Here is a 19,208-nt window from a genome sequence, read left to right on the forward strand (position 1 = left end):
TTTTTTAGTTTTAATATTGCAGCGAATTGACCTATTTTTCAAACTTAAAGGTAAGAATAATAGCTGTGCTCTCTCGGTGGTTTTTTTTAGGTATTTGAAAGCAAATTACGTGCTACTCGCTTGAAAATTGAAATATCAAAAACAAAACCGATGAAAGAACAATTTGTTTTACAGTTTTACATTTAATAGTAGATACGCATTTACTGTAATAATAAAACAAATAACACTAAATGGATTCTGCTGAACGTAACTTTGATATTATGTTTGTCGGAGAGAAATCTAGTTTAGAATTCGGTCAAATAACACGTCCTCTAAAACTTAAACTAAACTTTGTAATTATTGTAAAATCTACACTGTTACATAGTAGATATTGGTTAAACATTCCTACTCGTGAATAAAATTATTTGCGATAAACTTATTTATTATGTTATCAATATTGTAATATAATAAATACATTTTATAATATCATTGTTTATTTTCACGTGTTTGCAGAAATTACGTTTCACGAGCAATAGAATCGAATCGAGATTTCGATAAAGTCCTACCAACACATCATCGAACGTAAAAAGACTCGTATTTATATAATTTATTTATTTATAATATTTTATTGTTTTTGTACCACGAAGTATTGTTTATTTATCATGTTTAAGTATTTTTGTATTTTATAATTTATAAACACTCGCCAAATTTGAGTATGAGTTAAACTAGACGATATTAAATTTGGCAATTTACCATTTTTACATTGTGTTCTCATTTGTATAATATTAATAATTATTTATTGTAGGTTACTACTAAAACGCAATTAACATTCAAGACATTTGAATAATAATCGAATACGCAACGAACGAGTATAAATATGTTTTACAAGTAGCACCAGTCATTGATCGTCTACAATTCCAAACATGTATATTTACGTATATTTACTGTTTTATTAGTTGCATTTATAAAATAAGTACCTATATATTCTCTATCAGCTTTTATAGGATAATATACTGTGCATACACATACCTATTATTATCTACCTTCAAGTTGTTAATTTTAGCGGAAGTACCTCTCTATTCAAGAGAATTTACTGCATTTAATTAACAACTTAGATTTAGCTTAAAAAGTAGCTCTTAGTAAGTACCTAATAGTAAATTATTTCGAGTGTTGTAATATTCAAAATTTCAAAAGTATAATATTCAAATTCAATTACAACCATTGATAAATATTTTAAAATAAATTTATAAATAAAATACCTACCTACGCGTGTAAGAACAACATTTTCTGTGTCTCCTTAATCCAAGAGAATGTAAATCAAATACAATACCTATGTCCTCAACAATATACTTACCCAAGACAACTTTTGAGACGTTGATCTCGCGAAACGTGTAAATATTACATTTTATATTGTTCTTATTTTCATACTTACCTATATCTTATATGCTTAGCAGTCAGATTCATTTGAATGTGTAATATTCGAAAATAACAAAAGACATAAAAATCTGGTAAAAAAATATATTTTATTATACAAACGCATGTAATGAAAAAGAGAAGTATCCATGTATCTTATATAAAATAATAATAATAATATCTAATGTCCTTGAACCATCGATTTTTGCAAATTGTTATCAAGAAGAAAAGGAATAACTGAGTAAAACAAGACGTGCAATTATACAAATAACCAATTAGTTATTCTCGGGATTGAAAATATATCTCCAGAGCTCGATGTCCTTTGATTTAAAAACACTATATCTGATAGAATATTCGACTACTGAAATAAAAATAATATTAAATATATATTTTATGTTTGTGCCTTTGAATACAATATTATAGGGTAAAACATAAATTATAATAATAGGGAAATTAGATGACGGATAATCGGGGGAGAATAAGAGAGAGAGAGCAATAACTATACAAACAGTGCAAACGCGAAGGAAGACAACTTATTATTGTTGTATAAAAAAAGCGAAGGATATTTTTGGAGTCCTGAAATTATCGTAGCTTGAAAAAAAATCAAAACGGAGTAAAGTTTAATTTAAGCGAAATACTTTTTTGTTCATCTATTGAATGTAGTACAATACATATTATAGAACATTTTTTTTTACATAAAAATTGATTCGTGTAATCAACTATTGTATAAATATTCATATTGTAAGATAATAGGTACATATAGAGAACAATAATAATTATGGAAAGAAAAATATCAATAAATAATTGTCAATTAATTTGAGAAAAATTGGACAAATCTCATCGCCGGCCGGCAAGCAGTACTAGAATGGTATGAGTGTATGACTATATAATACATGTAATATATGTTTCGTGCATTATGGCACATTAAGCATAAGCTTTGAAGAATCCTTTAAGTTACGGGGGCGGATGTGAAACGAGGAAGTGATTGGATTTTAAACAAAGTGTTTTTTTCCGGTACTTAAACACCATTCCAGGTAGTTAAACATGACGTTAGTAAACACGCTCTAAAAGTTTCATGCAGCACGCGTATACATATATACATGTTTAACAATTTACCGACTTCGATTGTATGTAAGTAATTGTTCACTGTCAAAATTGATACATTACACAACATACACAAGATAAATACATGTTGTATAAATTGTCCGTGCAATAAATATCAAATATCGGTAAATAGTCCATTCAGAGATCGCAGATACAGCCGCCCGTATAGTGGTCTGGAGGAGAAAAGGATATCTTATTTATTTCTCACAAATGCCCAATCATTGTCGTTTATTTAATTATTTATACTACCCTTTAACTTTACGAGCATGTTACGTAGTAATGCAATTTTTAATCATATATTTTACATACCCTCGTCCTTATCAAAGACTATAATAGCCAAAAAAAAACTTTGTATATCAAAACGTTATATATAATAATATGTTGTTATAGTGGAGTAATCCTTTTACTACAACACATTTGCACACATTACAATTTTTTACAACTCATTTGAGCACGATTTACGAACAATAAAAATCTTTTTTTTTTCAGATAAATTTAACTACGTGTAGGTATATAACCTGCAGCATACTTATTCAAGTTTTAAAATTTGTCACAGATGATAGAAAATTATTATACTCACTCATCATTTTCATTCACTCTTATTATAAGACTTAAGACTTTCTGTTTGATCATTGTTCTGGTATCATAGACTGGTGATTTTAAAAAATGTTGTTTGATCTATTTAATTTAACATAACTTTTTTTATAAGTCATTATTTCCGATTTTGTCAATAAAAAAAAAAAATTATCACAAATCATTTTTTACAATGAAGTCATAAACATAATTGAGTAAAGAATATAAGACAAATATAATTAATGATATTATATATATTAAAGAATTATGTATTTAAATTTTTTAAATAATTTCTAGTGCCTTCATATTTATTAATTATTATTTATTGATACGCGTTAAGATTAAAAATGCTAAAACATCAATTTTTGTAGATTTTTAATCAAATCAGAATATATTTTCTATAGATAGGGTATATTTTTATTTTTTTTTATTTTTAAATCATTATAGACTTAAATTTACATTAGTACTGAATAATCTGGTGAATACGAGGGTGGAAGGTTTAAAATTGACTATTGAAGTGCATTTGAACAATAATTGTTCAAACTGTTAAAATTATTTCAGCTCTGCTTGTTGGTCTAGGACTTTCGCCTGGTTTACTAGCCCATAATTCTGGCTTAAAATTAGCATCAAAATCAATAGAACATTTTTGTATATATATTCTGAAAAATTCATACTTTTATTGTTACATGAAGCTATTGAAATTATTTCAGTAAACGCGTCTGGAACTTCGTTTGGGTTAAATAAGGTAAACCGAAAATGTATTTGCCACCTTTCAATTTCAGAATCAATTTTCGAGTATTTTTTTTTACTGATAGGTGAAAATCGATGGGAAACTTTGATTGAAAATAAACGTTGTGCTTTAAGAGAACCTATGCGAACACCCAAACTTTTACAGTTTTACCTAAAAGCTGGTTTTCATTGTTCACGATTTTGTGCACAAACGAGCTTTCATAAATTTAAAAAATACATTGTTGTATGCGCAAACGAGTATTCACTTTTATTAATCACTAACTAGTTATCACTTTCCAGCAATAGGTAATTCCAACGAAAAAACATTTTTCTCCGCTCCGTATATCGAGTTCCTGCCAAGAAAAATTGCTAAAACCGTCGGAATTATTGTGGTTTAACTCCGAGACATGTTACTAATGATACGAATAAATAAACACATTAATACATACACGTTAACACATTTTTAACAAACGTTTAGCTTGATTAATGAACTTTGTAGTTTTTTTTTTTTAAGGCTATTAAGTACTTTTGGTGAGGACTAAAGTTTACATTTTTAAGTGGACAGCAAATGACAAAAATCGGCCAGCCAGTCTTAAATTTACCACATTTAAAATGAACTTAAATAGTACTATACTGACCCATATTATAAGCAATAATAAAATGAGTGTTAAACTTTTCAAGATACACAATTTTAAAATATTAAGTTTAAGGAGTTTAAGCGTACAATAACTTTATTATATATAATATATATATGTGTGTAATATGTACAATATACACATAATATTTAACAGTTACTAGTAAGATATAAGAAATTATAGTAATCAAAATAATTTTAAACAACAAATAACGATTTACTAATACAGATTAGTAGAATTCACAAAGGATGAATTAACAATAGGTACTTGTGATTTGTGAAACAACTCTGTAAAATAAAAGTTCGATTTTTCTTTTAGTCTTTACGTATATAGAATTTGAATTCCAGGAGGAAAAAATGGAAACTCGGTGACAATCTAGGTGGTATTTAAAATAGTTCTATAAAAATTGAATTTCCAGTAAGCCCAGTTTTAATATCAAAACGTACAAATCGTTTGATTTTAATACCTAAGGCTTGAAAACTGTATACCATTTTTCTCAACAGTTGAACTTATTGGAATCAACAAACATATTTAACGTTAAGTCATTTATATACATTAGCCACTTTTATGTGCTCGTTATTATTTGGTTGAGAATTTTTCACATACCAGTAACAACATTTTCCACTATTCCTGAAAACCGACGCGCAGATATTGACCTATATTTATTGAAAATATAAACGTGTTTGTATTTTACAGCAGCAAAGAATTGGAAACTGTTATTCAGCAATCACGTGGACTTGAAAAAAATAGTAATTCGAATAACAAATAAGAATGTTTGTCGCTGGAACATCAATAATGTACACAGTTGTGTAACTGTAAATGGAAGTTAAATCGAGTTGATATATCTCCAAATATGAGTGAATATTTAGTATTTGTTCTTCAATCATGATTCGACGTTAAAGATATAATATTATATTTTTACGGGTAATACACATTTAACGAGACAAACCTATTATATTTTATTTGAAAATTATGTTTAATACTTTAATTAATAACATTATGTATTTTATCGCATTATTTTATACGATTTAATACCAACCGAATTTGTACTATAATAATATCCTTTTTGTTTTATTCTTTAATTATAATTGACAAACGAATTCTTTAAAATCTACGTATCTGATGTAATCATAATATATTATGTTTGTTACAAACCGCATTGCACAGTGAAGAGAGATTCGAAAATCTTTTTCCGAGTCACAGAAGCTTGACAACATATGGACAAATAGCCGCATTATCCCGATATTTATGTTTCTCATCATTTTAGAAAAAAAAAATACAACTTTCGCAGTAATTCAATGTAAGTTTTGAGAACACTGACTATCTAGTTTGGGCGTGATCCAAAAAAAAAAGAAAAATGTGTCCCCCGTGCACAAGGAAATTTATATCATCTCTAAAAGAGAAATAAGAAAATTCCAAATGTTTTTATTGATAATATTTTATTTAAATATAACATCCTACTTTTATGACTACAATATTATATATTACGTAATATATAAGTACTTAATGAATTGTACCTATAATTATTATTAATTAGTAATAAATCTTACAAACAAATCACGGTAATCATTATAATTTATGTACAGGGGAATTACATAAAAGTGCAAGAACGGGCAGCATACAAAATATTATAAGTATTAAAGACAATATAAAATATAAATAGGATTAATAATATATAGGTAGTGAACGCCAATTTAATTATAATAATATTTAAAGTAAAATTAATACTTAAACAAGAAACACCGGCTTTTATGCTTACGGGTGATTATTTGTATTGTATTTTTTTTTTTATAGATACCGTAAATGCATGTATAGTGTATACAATAGGTACAATAAATCGTTTCATTCAGTCTTCGCTCCTTAATGAAATTATGTTATTAAAACAAACAATATTATGTGATATCCAACAATAATAAGTGTATTTTAACGGAGAAGGAGAATAAAATTAAAAAGTGCATACATGCTTTTAAAAAATGTAAATAAAAAAAAAAGAAGAATGGTTAGGAAATTGACTTTACACGTATAAGCGAACGTATTGAAAAAAAGAAAATTTATTATTTACACTACTATTATCATATAGTTTTTTTTTTTTGTATACTTCGATTTGACGAACTTAACAAATTTTATTCTTCATACAATAGAAAGGTCATCTTAATTTTTTCGAAGCGCACCAAGTTGAGCTGCCAGTGACGACTCATCGGATACAAATGATCTTTTCTTATTCACTTTGGCATCTTTGGGCAACTGAAAACGAAACAAATAATGCACGTTAATATCATTTAAGTTTTGTCACTTAATAATTAAGTCTTATAAAAATACGAAAACAGTTTGTTCTTATTTCAAACTAATTTATTACTACAGAGCAGAGACCAAAACATTTAAAACGAGATGGACATTATAATGTGTTAGGATTATATTGAAATTATCGTACATTTTACAAAACACAAATGTCCAATAAATTATATTTTTTCATAGACAACATTTATGGCGATTAATGTAAATACATTTTTATTGAACTGAAATTTCGGTCATTTTTACAGTATAATAAAACTAAACCCAATGTGAATAATATTATGTTTACTGCGTTTACAGTATTATTCGAAAAACAATATGAACACGTAATTGGTTCAAATAACAACATTTTTTTAATCATTGTCCGTATATTATGTAAAGTATAAATTCATCAGTGTCGTGAAATTGTAACTCGAAACTTGAAGCAGTTCATTTGAAAACTAATGTTAACACGGCAGCTGCAGTCATCCGATACTGTTTACGAACAGTAACAGAGTCAGCGATAGGGTGTGGTCGAGGTGACATTTTTAATCATCTCTCCTACACATTTTTATATTTACTTGTGTTTGTGTATTTTAGATTAAACAAGTTATATAGTTTAAATCGACCAACTTTTTATATGTATATTTTTATAAATACAGTGTTTGAACAAAGAGATAAACTCATCAATTTATTACACGAATCAAAACGTATTTGCGTCCCAATATAACAACTAAGAAGAAACTCAAAATATGATACGGTCTACATTTATTGTTATTTGATTCTTAGTTTATAATTATATCATTAAAGAAAGAATAATAACAAAAGTAATAGTAATAAACCATAATAATATACCTTATATAAATCTCATAAACTTATAGAGTTTAAGGTTAAAATAAATTGTTTTAAAAAATTTAGGTTTTACCAGCTAGTAATAAAAATCGATGTTAAAAATTTAATACCTAACCAATACTATTTAGGTTAACTCTTCTGACAATATTATATGCGATAATCTATTAAAATAATCTTAACTGCTGTACTGCTATAGATATATTATATTATATTTTGCATTTCTACGTAACATTTTAGAATAATACATGTATACGGTGATATTTTCATATAAACTTTTAATATGATGATTCTACTTAGATCTATACTTACAGATATCAACAAAAATAAAAACACTGTTTAACTTTATAATTTTAAATGTATATTATAAACATTGAGAATGCGCTACACACAATTTAAAACTTGTGTATTTAGGTACCTACTTTACAATATACATTTAAAATACATATGTTAGTTATTTTATCTGTCGTTACTGTGCCATTTAATAACATCAAATGTGTCGCAAAAGGTACACATGCCACAGGTTGGTCACCAATGGTATGCACTGCAAGTATATGAAACCATATGTTGTGTGTAAATCGTGAAATATGCACTCGTAGTGTAAATCTCTACACTAGGGCTAGGCCCATAGTACATTTTGTCTCTAAGGCATACGTTTATAATGTTGACTACAAATAACAATATGTTTTCAGCTCAATGTGGTTATGGTTGACTATGGTTGTTTTATCTGGACGGTTTTGAATTTTATATGCGAAAAAAAATAACTGCAAAGTTATCCGCATTATTATACATGCCCTGGGTATGAGCTAGAGACGAGAGAATCGTGACGGGTGAAGTGGATTCGTGTAAGTAGAATGGTAGGGTGTGTTGTGTGGGCGTTGATTCATAGTGTTAACCTATAACTACTCTGTTTCATTCCCAGCGGAAGAGAGAGACGGAAAGGATGAAGAGAGCCTCATAAATATTCGGCGCGATACTCTTTTGGGGGTTTGTTGGGTTCGGGTGGATATCACCGGGTCGGTTGTGCGTGTATGACGTCAGGCACGGCATTTTCGCAAGTGGTAGGAGGTTAGGGTAGTAGTGGTGATAATAATGTTAAGGGGTGGAGATTTAGAGAGAGGAGTGGAAATTGGGTGAGAAGAGCGACAAGGGGTGGGGTTTCATTCAACTGCGCGCACGATATACAAGTTTCTATTTTCGCTATTGACGTCATACACACAGTTGCCCCCAAATTTCCGACCTCCATTCAAGAATCCGAGTGCCGCCGCCGCCGAGAGACTCCGTATCGATTGTCCCAGCGTTGACGTCACAGCAAGAGAAAAGTAATACAATTTAAACGCTGGACACGTAAACCACCCTATAAAAGTATAAATTATATGATTTTATTCCCCAGCGAGTAGCTGGTAGTTTTGTTTTTTAGTTTATTTAATGTTTTAGTTTACCTTAATTCGTGACACTATACTAGTTTACATTAGGATATAAATTGGGAATTAAGAATAAAAAAAAAGATGTGAATCGAACGAAATATTAATGTGGCCAGACATTGGTCGTCCACAAAACCAAAAACTGTACATTATTATGTTGTACAAAACGATGGTGATATATTCAATTATTAATTACCTATTATTTTTTAAGTATAGCATGTTATCACTATTTTCTACATTTAAAACACTGAAAAATGACATTTCATATAAACCTATAAAAATTTGATATTTATGATATAATATTGTCGCTTAAAAATCTAAACTGTATATTATGACGCATTTATACTAATATAAATTTATATACTAAATTAGGTATATGAATATTATTATTATTATTATTATTATAAGAATAGAATAGTAATACAAAACCTATTTTTTTTTCGTGTATAAATATTGTGTTGAGACTTTAAAAAAACAGTGAATATAAAGGAAACTAAAAAAAAAAGTTACCATAGCAAATAAATTCTTTTAAATATGTATTCATTTCATGGAATAATTTTACTACTATACCTTATAAGTTATAGCCTATAGGTATCTAAATTTTATAAAATGTTAACTTCTTTTAATATTAGTCAATTAAATAATACTTAAATAATGTAATTTTTGTACAATCTGAAACAATTAATTATATATAGGTTTCTCTCGTTTTTAAAATTATATTAATGCAGTACATATTGTTTAACTTGATTACTTTTGTAAGCATTTAAATACGTAAAACAAATGAATACTCTAAGCTAATAGTTTAATAACCATTTATTTCAAAAGTAACCGGGAATCATGAACATGTCAATACATATTTCGATTTTTAATGTGTATTTAACAAAATTATTGCAGGTATTAGTTGTGTTCCAATAGTTTTACTACTTTAATTAATCTCCTAACACATCCTTATATCCTATCCAATTTTGTATTAAATGTAAAATATTTAATGAATGAAATAAAAATAATAGCCTAGATTAGATGAAAAAACAATAACTTGTAACATTTTAATTTTAAAAATATATTGAATCGTATGATAAATTAATAATTTACGTAAGTATTTTACTAGAAATACATATAATTATTATTTTTATTTGCTTGTAAATTAAATAACTCATACCAAATTTTAAATATATTATTTAGAATATGTTATTTGGCTCGGGTATTTATGGTTCTAAAATCTAAAAAATTTAATAATTTTAAATTTATTAAATAACTTTTTAATGGGGACTTCGTCTTCTAGCTGGCACAAAATTCCGAAAATTATACACAAACATGGTTATAATGATATACAAGCAATATAATGGTATATATTTAAGACAATAATGAATTAATATTAGAAATTTACAATTCCATACATTTTGATACTATCGAATATATCATTAGTTATATTATGTTTTGTTTTAGTTTTTGTTTTTTTTTTAATATTTAAAATAACAGATTAATAATACATTAAGTACACAATATATTTTTGTTGTTCAAACTATTCCTTTAAATTATTATATTACCTATTAATAATAATAAATACGAATTTATAAATATAATCTCATTTAAAAATACTTCTACTTCTGCCAATCAAAACATATTATATATTTTATATTTGTTATAAAATAAATCATTAATTAAATATTATATTATTTATATTACCCTGTATAGTGTATACTTTAAATCTAGGTAAGTTGATGTATTAATTTTTAATATTTAATAAATGGTTTTTATCAATAAAACAAAAATTGTTATACCTTTAAAGAATTTTGTTGTATACATTAGAAAATGTATTAAGTGAACGTTATAATATAGGTACCTGCAGTATATCAATGTATAACAAAAATAAATATATAAATATAGTAAAAATGTTCGTTTTGATTAAGAGTAATAATATTTAATACATTTATGAAAAAGTGAAATAAAAATTTCAAAATGGATGGTTTTATACCATTGTATAGGTATAGCATATTATAATATATCAATATATTATTTTTTTTTAAATTTAAATTTCATAAATAATAAACAGCACATTTGATAGTATTATTATAAATCATGGGGAAAATAAATACTTGTTTATTCAGTTTATTGAAACTTTAAAAGTTTCAAAAACCAATATACAAGTATATTAACAATTTTCTGATATTTTCTGAAATAGTTTTTATTCGTTTAAATTTTTATTCATATTGAACAAACAGGTTTTATTTTTATGTATGTACGTTTACTTAACCTAAATACAAGTATAAATATAAATTATTTTTATTTAGATTTCAGTTTTAAATTGTTGTCTTTAAGTGCAGTTAAAATATCTAATGAAAATATTACCACAGGGTATTTTACTTCTTACTTCCCACTATATGCCTTTACATTTTTGAATAAATTAACTTCATGAATATTCACTGATTATAAAAACTCTTCATTATGACTCACGAGATAGTCAAATATCTACAGCTATTATAGCACAAGGCATATTAAGCATCTACACTACAAAACGATTAATACATTTGATACTGATTAGTATATAATATATAAGTATAACTTCGTATAATAATAAATCCGGTAGGTAGGTACCATTAACTGTATTGATAATAATATAAAAACTATAAAAATAATATTAACGTGTCAATGTAAAGCGATATAATAAATATAAATTAAAATTTCATAGTACCTATATGTAAGACATATCGATATAATTTCGTATTTTCATTTATACAATTATGATTAATTTAATTTCAATGAATTTCTGTTAATATGAGAAACGTGTAATAAATAAATTATATATACCTACGTATAATACGAAAGTAGTCTTAGAAATATAATATTATAATACACTTTATCATTATATCATCATACTGTGTATTTTAACTTTTGGTTATTAAATCTGTATATTATTATGATCAGAAGTATATTACATCTATGTAATACTTATATTTAAATTTTTAATGTATAGCTCTCTATCTAAAACACAAACAACGCAAACAGGAGATAGATTATTCAATTTAAACTTATATATTATATTTAGTAGCAAATTTATAAGTTTTTTATTTTGGCATTATATCTTCAAAGAAAAAAAATATAATACTTAGGGAATCTTAAAAGTTTAAATTCAATAAAACGGATGTGCAATATGCCATTATATTTTAAATCACAAAATAAAATAATCCAATAAAGTCATCCTATAATTCAATCACCCTATAAATTTTGGATTCTACGTTAAACAAATTTCATCACACTTTATCGTTTATACTATCGATTAACTTTTTCCTGGTCATAAGCAATTTGTAAATGAAATAATATTGAACAAAAATAATATATATATTATATTCGTATTATATTTCGTATAATACAGTTTATATATATTGTATAGTGTTAAATACTTAAATGTATTGGTACCGTCATAAAAATTAAAATGAATCGATGTCAAACTATCGATAGACTATACTGAAAGTACGTGCTACGAAAACGTATATGTGGGTTAGGATAATGAAAAAAAAGTTTAATTTTGAAATTAACCGCAGTATTCCCATAATAAAATCGTCGATGCTTGAACGTTTCTCTAACACAAAACAACGTACGGGTTATTAAACAATATATCCAACAACCATATTGTATTATTATATTGAACTGTATATACTGTATAGTTATGCAGACGGATTTGAAAATAAAAATTAACTGCATAATGTATATTGATTAATTTTTAGTACAAAATAGAATAGATTAACATTTATAATAGGGAGTAATATTTGTATTTATAAATGGTATTATTAAAGTAATTCAATTTGTAGTACTTAGGTATATAAATCATTAAAATATAGATAAATTATCATTATATCGTGTCATTGCACAATACGATTTCTCGTAGTATAAATTAATTGTCCTTTAAAGTGTTTTTAAATTAAATTTTACATAAGTTTTACCTTCCTTATTAAGAATTTTTTTTAAAACTTTGAAAATTACATAGTTAATTTATACTGTTGGAGGATCATTTACTCTAGTATATATTGTCTAACCACGGTTGCTGACTAATTACCTATCGGCTACTTGTTGATACTTAGGTAAATTACTTTATTCCTTATTAATCACCTCGAGAGATGTATTATACATTTATATAATATAATATGACATGGTGAAGATAACTTATCAAATATCTACGGAAATTTAATCAAACACAATTCATCATCAATCTACATATTTTATAGTATACAAATATAATACATTTTTCATTTTTAATACTATTGTAGAAGTATTTTGACAATTTCCTAGTATCATATAAGAATACTTTTCATCTGTAATACGTTGCAAAATACAGTCGACGATGAATATCACGTTATTTTCACATAATTATTAGGTACATAGCCAATAATATTAGATAGTTAAATAATGGTATTTAAGTAAATATAATATTATACTGACCTAATAATATGATAACATAATTTACCGATTATCTATGATCTGTTTTCACCCACTAGAGTCTTAGTTAATATATATTATATTGGTGTAAGAATTTCATATTTCTTTTCTTTATTCAATTTAAAATTAATTTAAACAAGTAAAAAATATGTGCGTACAAACATATTGTATATAATGTAAGTGTTCAACTATTGTAACGATTTTTTACATAATTGCAATTTAAGAAAGTATACATTTTTCAGCAATTTCTACAATGATAAAACTACAATTTAAAGATGTCTAGGGGAACTAAAAATAAATGTTCTATATTATTATGATGCGCGTTACTTGGTCACAGAGCCATTCTAGGGATGTAGCTATAACTACTCCCGGTAGTGACGTTATTGCAGCTTGTTAATCGTACATTCGTACTTATACGGTAAACTATATACATTTACAGGTAATACATTTGTAACTTTTGTATACAACGTATTTAGTATTAAGTTTGTTTTTATAAAATATCAGCATAATATATGCTTCTATTTTATTATGCTAGTTTCACAATATTTTCTACTTATGTTTACACAAGCTTCAGTTACTACTGTTTAATGCTTTTGTCGAATTTAAGGTATTTTTTTTTTTTTATCAAACGAAATGGCTATTCAGTTGTTTGCTTTTCTATTTAGACTATTTATAATATATATTTCTATTTTCTATATTTTTGATTAACTTAAAACAATATAATATTAGGAGGTATATTATTATTGTATAGACACCGTGTTGGAAGATATTGAATTAAATAAGGCTGTGTAACATTGATAGTATCAAAGTTTAGTTGTTTCTCAGAAAATTACCAGAATATTGAGTATAATCAATAATCATACTAAAATTGTTTACCAGTGAAATTGGATACATTAATGTATAATATAGCACCAATAATAAACTATTAATTAATACTCCTCAAATTTGGTCCTGTCGCTATTTTAATATTTTTTGTTTACAGTTAAAAAATAATGTCGATCGTCGATGCACTTGCATGTTTCAACAAAATAAATAAAATGCAATAGACGTTTTTTGATGACTGTTAACCACAATACACTTACTGAATAGCGTTACCCTTATGTGACGGTTTACAGAGGAATATTTGTAGTTTCCGGAGCATAATGAGTGTGTTCTAAACATGCAATAATGCTATAATCTATAGTTTCATTAATCACAATTATTATTTTTTCGAACCTTACTTCACCTAATTTTTATTTTTTATAGCTTTAAACAGATTCTAATCAACTTAACGTAAGTTCGATGTGACATAATATGGAATTTTTAAATCTTATATTTAAAATATGAACATATAATTATTTTTTAATAGTACACCGAATGTTCATATAATATTCGAATGTTTCATTTCGATATTTTTAGAGTACAATAATCATATTTTAATAAATACATAATACTAATATTTGTGTAATGTATATTAACACTGGTAAGTGGCGACGGCAATAAAAAAAAAGTTAAAATCGAAATTTTGCGTGGAAAGCACTCAAACGGAACTGCGTATCATGACGAAAATGGAATACTGAAGTAGGTAATAATATTATAACGCACTATACCGATGTTAACCAACATCCACACACACAGCGGGATTTTTACGATTATTGAACGTAAAGTGTATACTCACATTTCCGTTTTCGCCGTAATTTCTACTAAGACCACCTTCGGCGATAACCTCTAATAGACTCTCCAAATCCGTCTTCTCGCCCGCCGGTCTAGGCAACACAACCTCTCGCTGTCCTCCATCCGCCATGGGTAGCGATGGCGCGGCCGTGGTACTCGTACCGGCGACCGTGGTAGTGGTTGTGGTCGACGTGGTCATTGTTGTCGCCGCGGCTGTCGTATTGGTAGCACCGTGGTTAGATTTTAGCTCTTGCAACTGCCGTACGTCGTCGTTGTCCAAAGTTGATGATGATGATGATGATAATAACGGTGATATAGCCGGCTTGAGTCCACCGACCGAAGACCTCTTAATGAGTGGCGATCCGTTTGCCCACTGTTTGTAGAAATTTCCTCGTTGTACGGTCTGCAATGGCGACGACTGCGCTGAGTACGATGACGCAGGTGGTGGTGGCGGTGGTGGAGGTGTCTGTTCGTCAACCGACTTGAAGTGCTGTTTTAGCAGGTGCTGTTGATTCTGTAACTTCTGTTTCTGCTGTTGCTGTTGTTGTAGTTTGAGAAATATTGGTGGCAGGTGTTGATACAACAGTGAAGTGGGGGACCCATAGTCCAGTGGCGACTGATGCTGTTGACGGTCTTGGTCCAGGAGCTGTTGTCCAATGGTTTCGTCGGTTTGCTGCATGTCATCCAGATCGCCGTTGATCAGAGATTCCCAAAAATCATACAGCTGTCGTTCTTTAGGTGACTTGAACGCGTTAGATGGTGACACGAGATTTGACATAAACACCTTCCGGAAATTGTGTATCTTGTCCGTCATCGGATATCTTGCAGTGGCAGGCGGTTCATACCTGTTGATCGTTGCTGCTGCCATTTGTCCGGTGCGATCTCCAAACAGCATATCGTCGCTGTCGTCGTCGTCGCCACGGTCGCGGTCACGATCGTCATCATCGTCGTCATACAACAGATCGTCGTCGATGGTTACCGGATAATAACCATAACCGCCGCCGTAACCACCGTAACCAACACCAAAAGTTGGATACCTGACTACAGCGTAGTCCAACCGATCGTACCGTCTAGGGCTGGGGTCGTACGCAACCGATCTAACTTCGCTGTCGTAATAGTCGTCTGGTGACAGCGTTTGTCTACCACCGCCCATTATCGCTCCATATCGGGCCATCGACATCGGATAATGTCTCATCATGTTGCCGTATGATGATGACGGCCAACCGCCAGCCCGATTAACTCCGCTCGCCCATGTCGGATTGCCGTATCGGTATTGTTTTTGGGCCAACTGCTGTTTACCATACCGATTCATGTTATGCACTTGGGCCGTAGTGGGCCACGTTAGACACATTACCACGATCGCCGCGACAGCTATGTTTAAAGCAGTGGACAAGTTCATCTGTTATTGACAAAAAAAAAAAAAAACAATAATCACTTACAATTCGTTATTATCGATCATCAGCCGCGAAAGCATTGTGAGGCACTAATTTGTTTATAAGTTTTAAAATGTTCATCATTCCTCAAAAATTAATCTAAAAAAGTAATTTAATAATATCACATCATTATAGTTAGTTTTTTAGATATTTATCTAAAGAAATCAAACGTTTTATCTAATGTAGAAAAGTATTGCACAAACCACTATTATAATTATGTAATGTATATAACAGATACGATTTAATTTTGTTTATGTGCATATAATTACATTTAGAATGTTTGTGTTATTTTTATTAAAGTTGTTGAATGTTAAGATTTTGTTAAGTCAATACATAAATAATAGTTGATTTTTGTAATGTATTTTAGTATAGGTGTCAGCAGCACTGTGTTACTGTTTTAGTATAGTGAGTTTTTATTGTATTAAAGGTTCTCGTTATCAAAATATTTGCGGGATATGTAAAGTAAACATTAACTCACATAGACTTAAAGTGAAACACAATACTTTTTTTAGTATACAATTTAATTTATTTTGAACATATTGTTGTTATTGATCAATACAAAATAGTAATTTCATGGACGTCCAAAGAAGGAGGTAAGTAATATAAATGCACTACCTAAGTAAATATTTTTAGTAATTTGGACTTTTCAAATAAACAATATAGTATACAAATTCCTGTTTTGTTAATTTATTATTCATGTCCATGATTGTGACCAAAATAGTAAATACTAGATACTTATTAGAAGAAATATGTCGTACTTTAGTAGTAACGTAGGTATAAAGTCGCTAAAAAATGAAAATATCACAAGTTTAATACGTTTATTTTGGTCACTGATGATATTATTATTAATTTCGTTATCTAAGTATTATATTGACCATTGCCTGTGGTACATTGTTATGGGTACAATATTATATTTGAGCAACTCATTATAATATATATATTCGTATAGTATAATTTAGGGTTGACAAAGGTATGAAAATAAAAAATATTTCGAACAGTATATAAAATAAATTATTGACAAGTTTAGATTGAATTCTAGGTTGTGGGCATTATTTTCAATGATTGGTAGTAGGTATACATAATGTATGAAAAAGAAAATAAATTTTTGTAGAACTAATAAATAAAATTAGTTATGGGCTATGCTATGGCTTATAATATATACATATCGTTATACTGATCATTTATGTACAAAGATGTCATATAAATGTACGGTGGAGGTGTGTGAGAGCAAAGTTCTCCACAGCCTGTATTGACACTAAAAGTATTTTACATCTAGTGAGATATTTTTTTTTTGCGGACATCCCAAGGTATTTTAAATTCTGTTCTTCAGTATAAAATAATGTCAAGAGCTTATAAATTATAATATAATATATAAGATATAGATTTATTTTCAATAATCTTAAATTACATTTTAATTTGTGTTTATTTATTAATATAGCAATACAACATCTGTCAATTATTTTCAATTGGGTTTTTATCAGAATATTAATACCAAAGTAACGTTTAATAGGTAAAACATAAAACATAATCAATTTAGATATTAGGTTTAATAGTACCTTAAAACGAATTATTGCTAGATTTTTATATGTTTGATACAAAAATGTATTTGAAATTTATAAAATCGATATTTTTACTGAATCTAAACGGGTTTTCTACGTTGACTCAAATTATGCGGGAAAATCGTTTGCGATGACGTGGGTCGTTTGTCGAGTGTTTAGCTATAGAACACCGCTTTCAAGGCTTTCCGTGACTGCTAAGTAAGACTTTTTATTTATTTATATTAAAATGTTATCATTGTTATAATATAAAGTATAAACTATAATACAATGATTTAAACATATATTTTTATAACAATATTATGATAATATTATTATTATTTTTTTTTACCATATAATATAATCAGTACGGAGTAGTCTGTGAAGCTCAATTATAATATTAGATGATAGGTAGGTAAGTATCTTCTTGAGAAATACCAAAGCAATAACATAATATCTCATAAAAACGGTAAAAACGGTAAAAAAAAGCTCTATCGAAATAAAAACATGTATAAATTGACTATAAAAATAGAATTATAAATTATAAAATATATCATACTACAATAGTATATAATTACTGGTGAAAATTAACTTACGGTTCGTTTTTTGGTTATTTTATTTTTTTCGTAAGTATTATCTTCTCTCCTTGTCGCCACTTGCCGTGTTAATATTTTTTTCTTCTTATTGGTATTGTACTTGCGCGAGTGGTGACGTGTCGTGTGCTCGGCGTTTGTTCCGGGACTGTCACGATCCGCCCGGCCGGGGTGAGGTTTTATAGGGGTCTGTCGCGACGCCCACGCGTCGCACTCTGAATGAAACCCTCCGTGCTGCCGACCCCGCCACCAAGCGGTGGTCCGATACTCCGACGATCACTATTTACGCGTCTCCCGCCCGTACCCAAGCCACCGACAACTACCCCAGTACCCACCATCCAACACTACCTATCCCTTTATCCACCGGGTGCCAATTGTGTTCCATTGTCGTCGTCGTTATCATTATTTACCTCCGCTTTTCCTAACAGGTCCTTAAAATCCATATATATTTATATATATATATATATATAGGTAATGTATTTATAAATATATAGGTGTATACTATCTAAGTTCGTGTGCGTGCGTATTCCATTGGGAATAGTGTGATAATCGTTACGGCAGAGGTAGCTCGATAATATAACGC

At 28.3% G+C, this 19,208-nt stretch overlaps 2 protein-coding genes across 2 annotated transcripts in view; one reads left to right on the forward strand and one right to left on the reverse strand.

The window, feature by feature from the left end:
• The window catches only part of LOC114122854 (nose resistant to fluoxetine protein 6-like), a 32,458-nt gene extending 31,718 nt beyond the window's left edge, over positions 1 to 740 (forward strand). The window contains exon 14 of the mRNA XM_027985628.2: positions 493 to 740. Within this exon, the coding sequence (XP_027841429.1) occupies positions 493 to 565 (73 nt within the window). The 3' untranslated portion in view covers positions 566 to 740. The remainder of the gene's footprint in view (positions 1 to 492) is intronic.
• Positions 741 to 5,853: 5,113 nt separating this feature from the next.
• Positions 5,854 to 18,817, reverse strand: LOC114122856 (uncharacterized). Its single transcript, XM_027985630.2, has 3 exons — positions 18,629 to 18,817; positions 15,069 to 16,463; positions 5,854 to 6,677 (listed from the first exon to the last, which is right to left on the reverse strand). The coding sequence occupies exons 2-3, from the start codon at positions 16,461 to 16,463 to the stop codon at positions 6,585 to 6,587; spliced, it is 1,488 nt and encodes a 495-aa protein (XP_027841431.1). The 5' UTR covers positions 18,629 to 18,817; the 3' UTR covers positions 5,854 to 6,584.
• Positions 18,818 to 19,208: the final 391 nt, after the last annotated feature.

The sequence above is a fragment of the Aphis gossypii genome, chromosome 3, assembly GCF_020184175.1.
Source record: "Aphis gossypii isolate Hap1 chromosome 3, ASM2018417v2, whole genome shotgun sequence".
Classification (NCBI taxonomy): domain Eukaryota; kingdom Metazoa; phylum Arthropoda; class Insecta; order Hemiptera; family Aphididae; genus Aphis; species Aphis gossypii.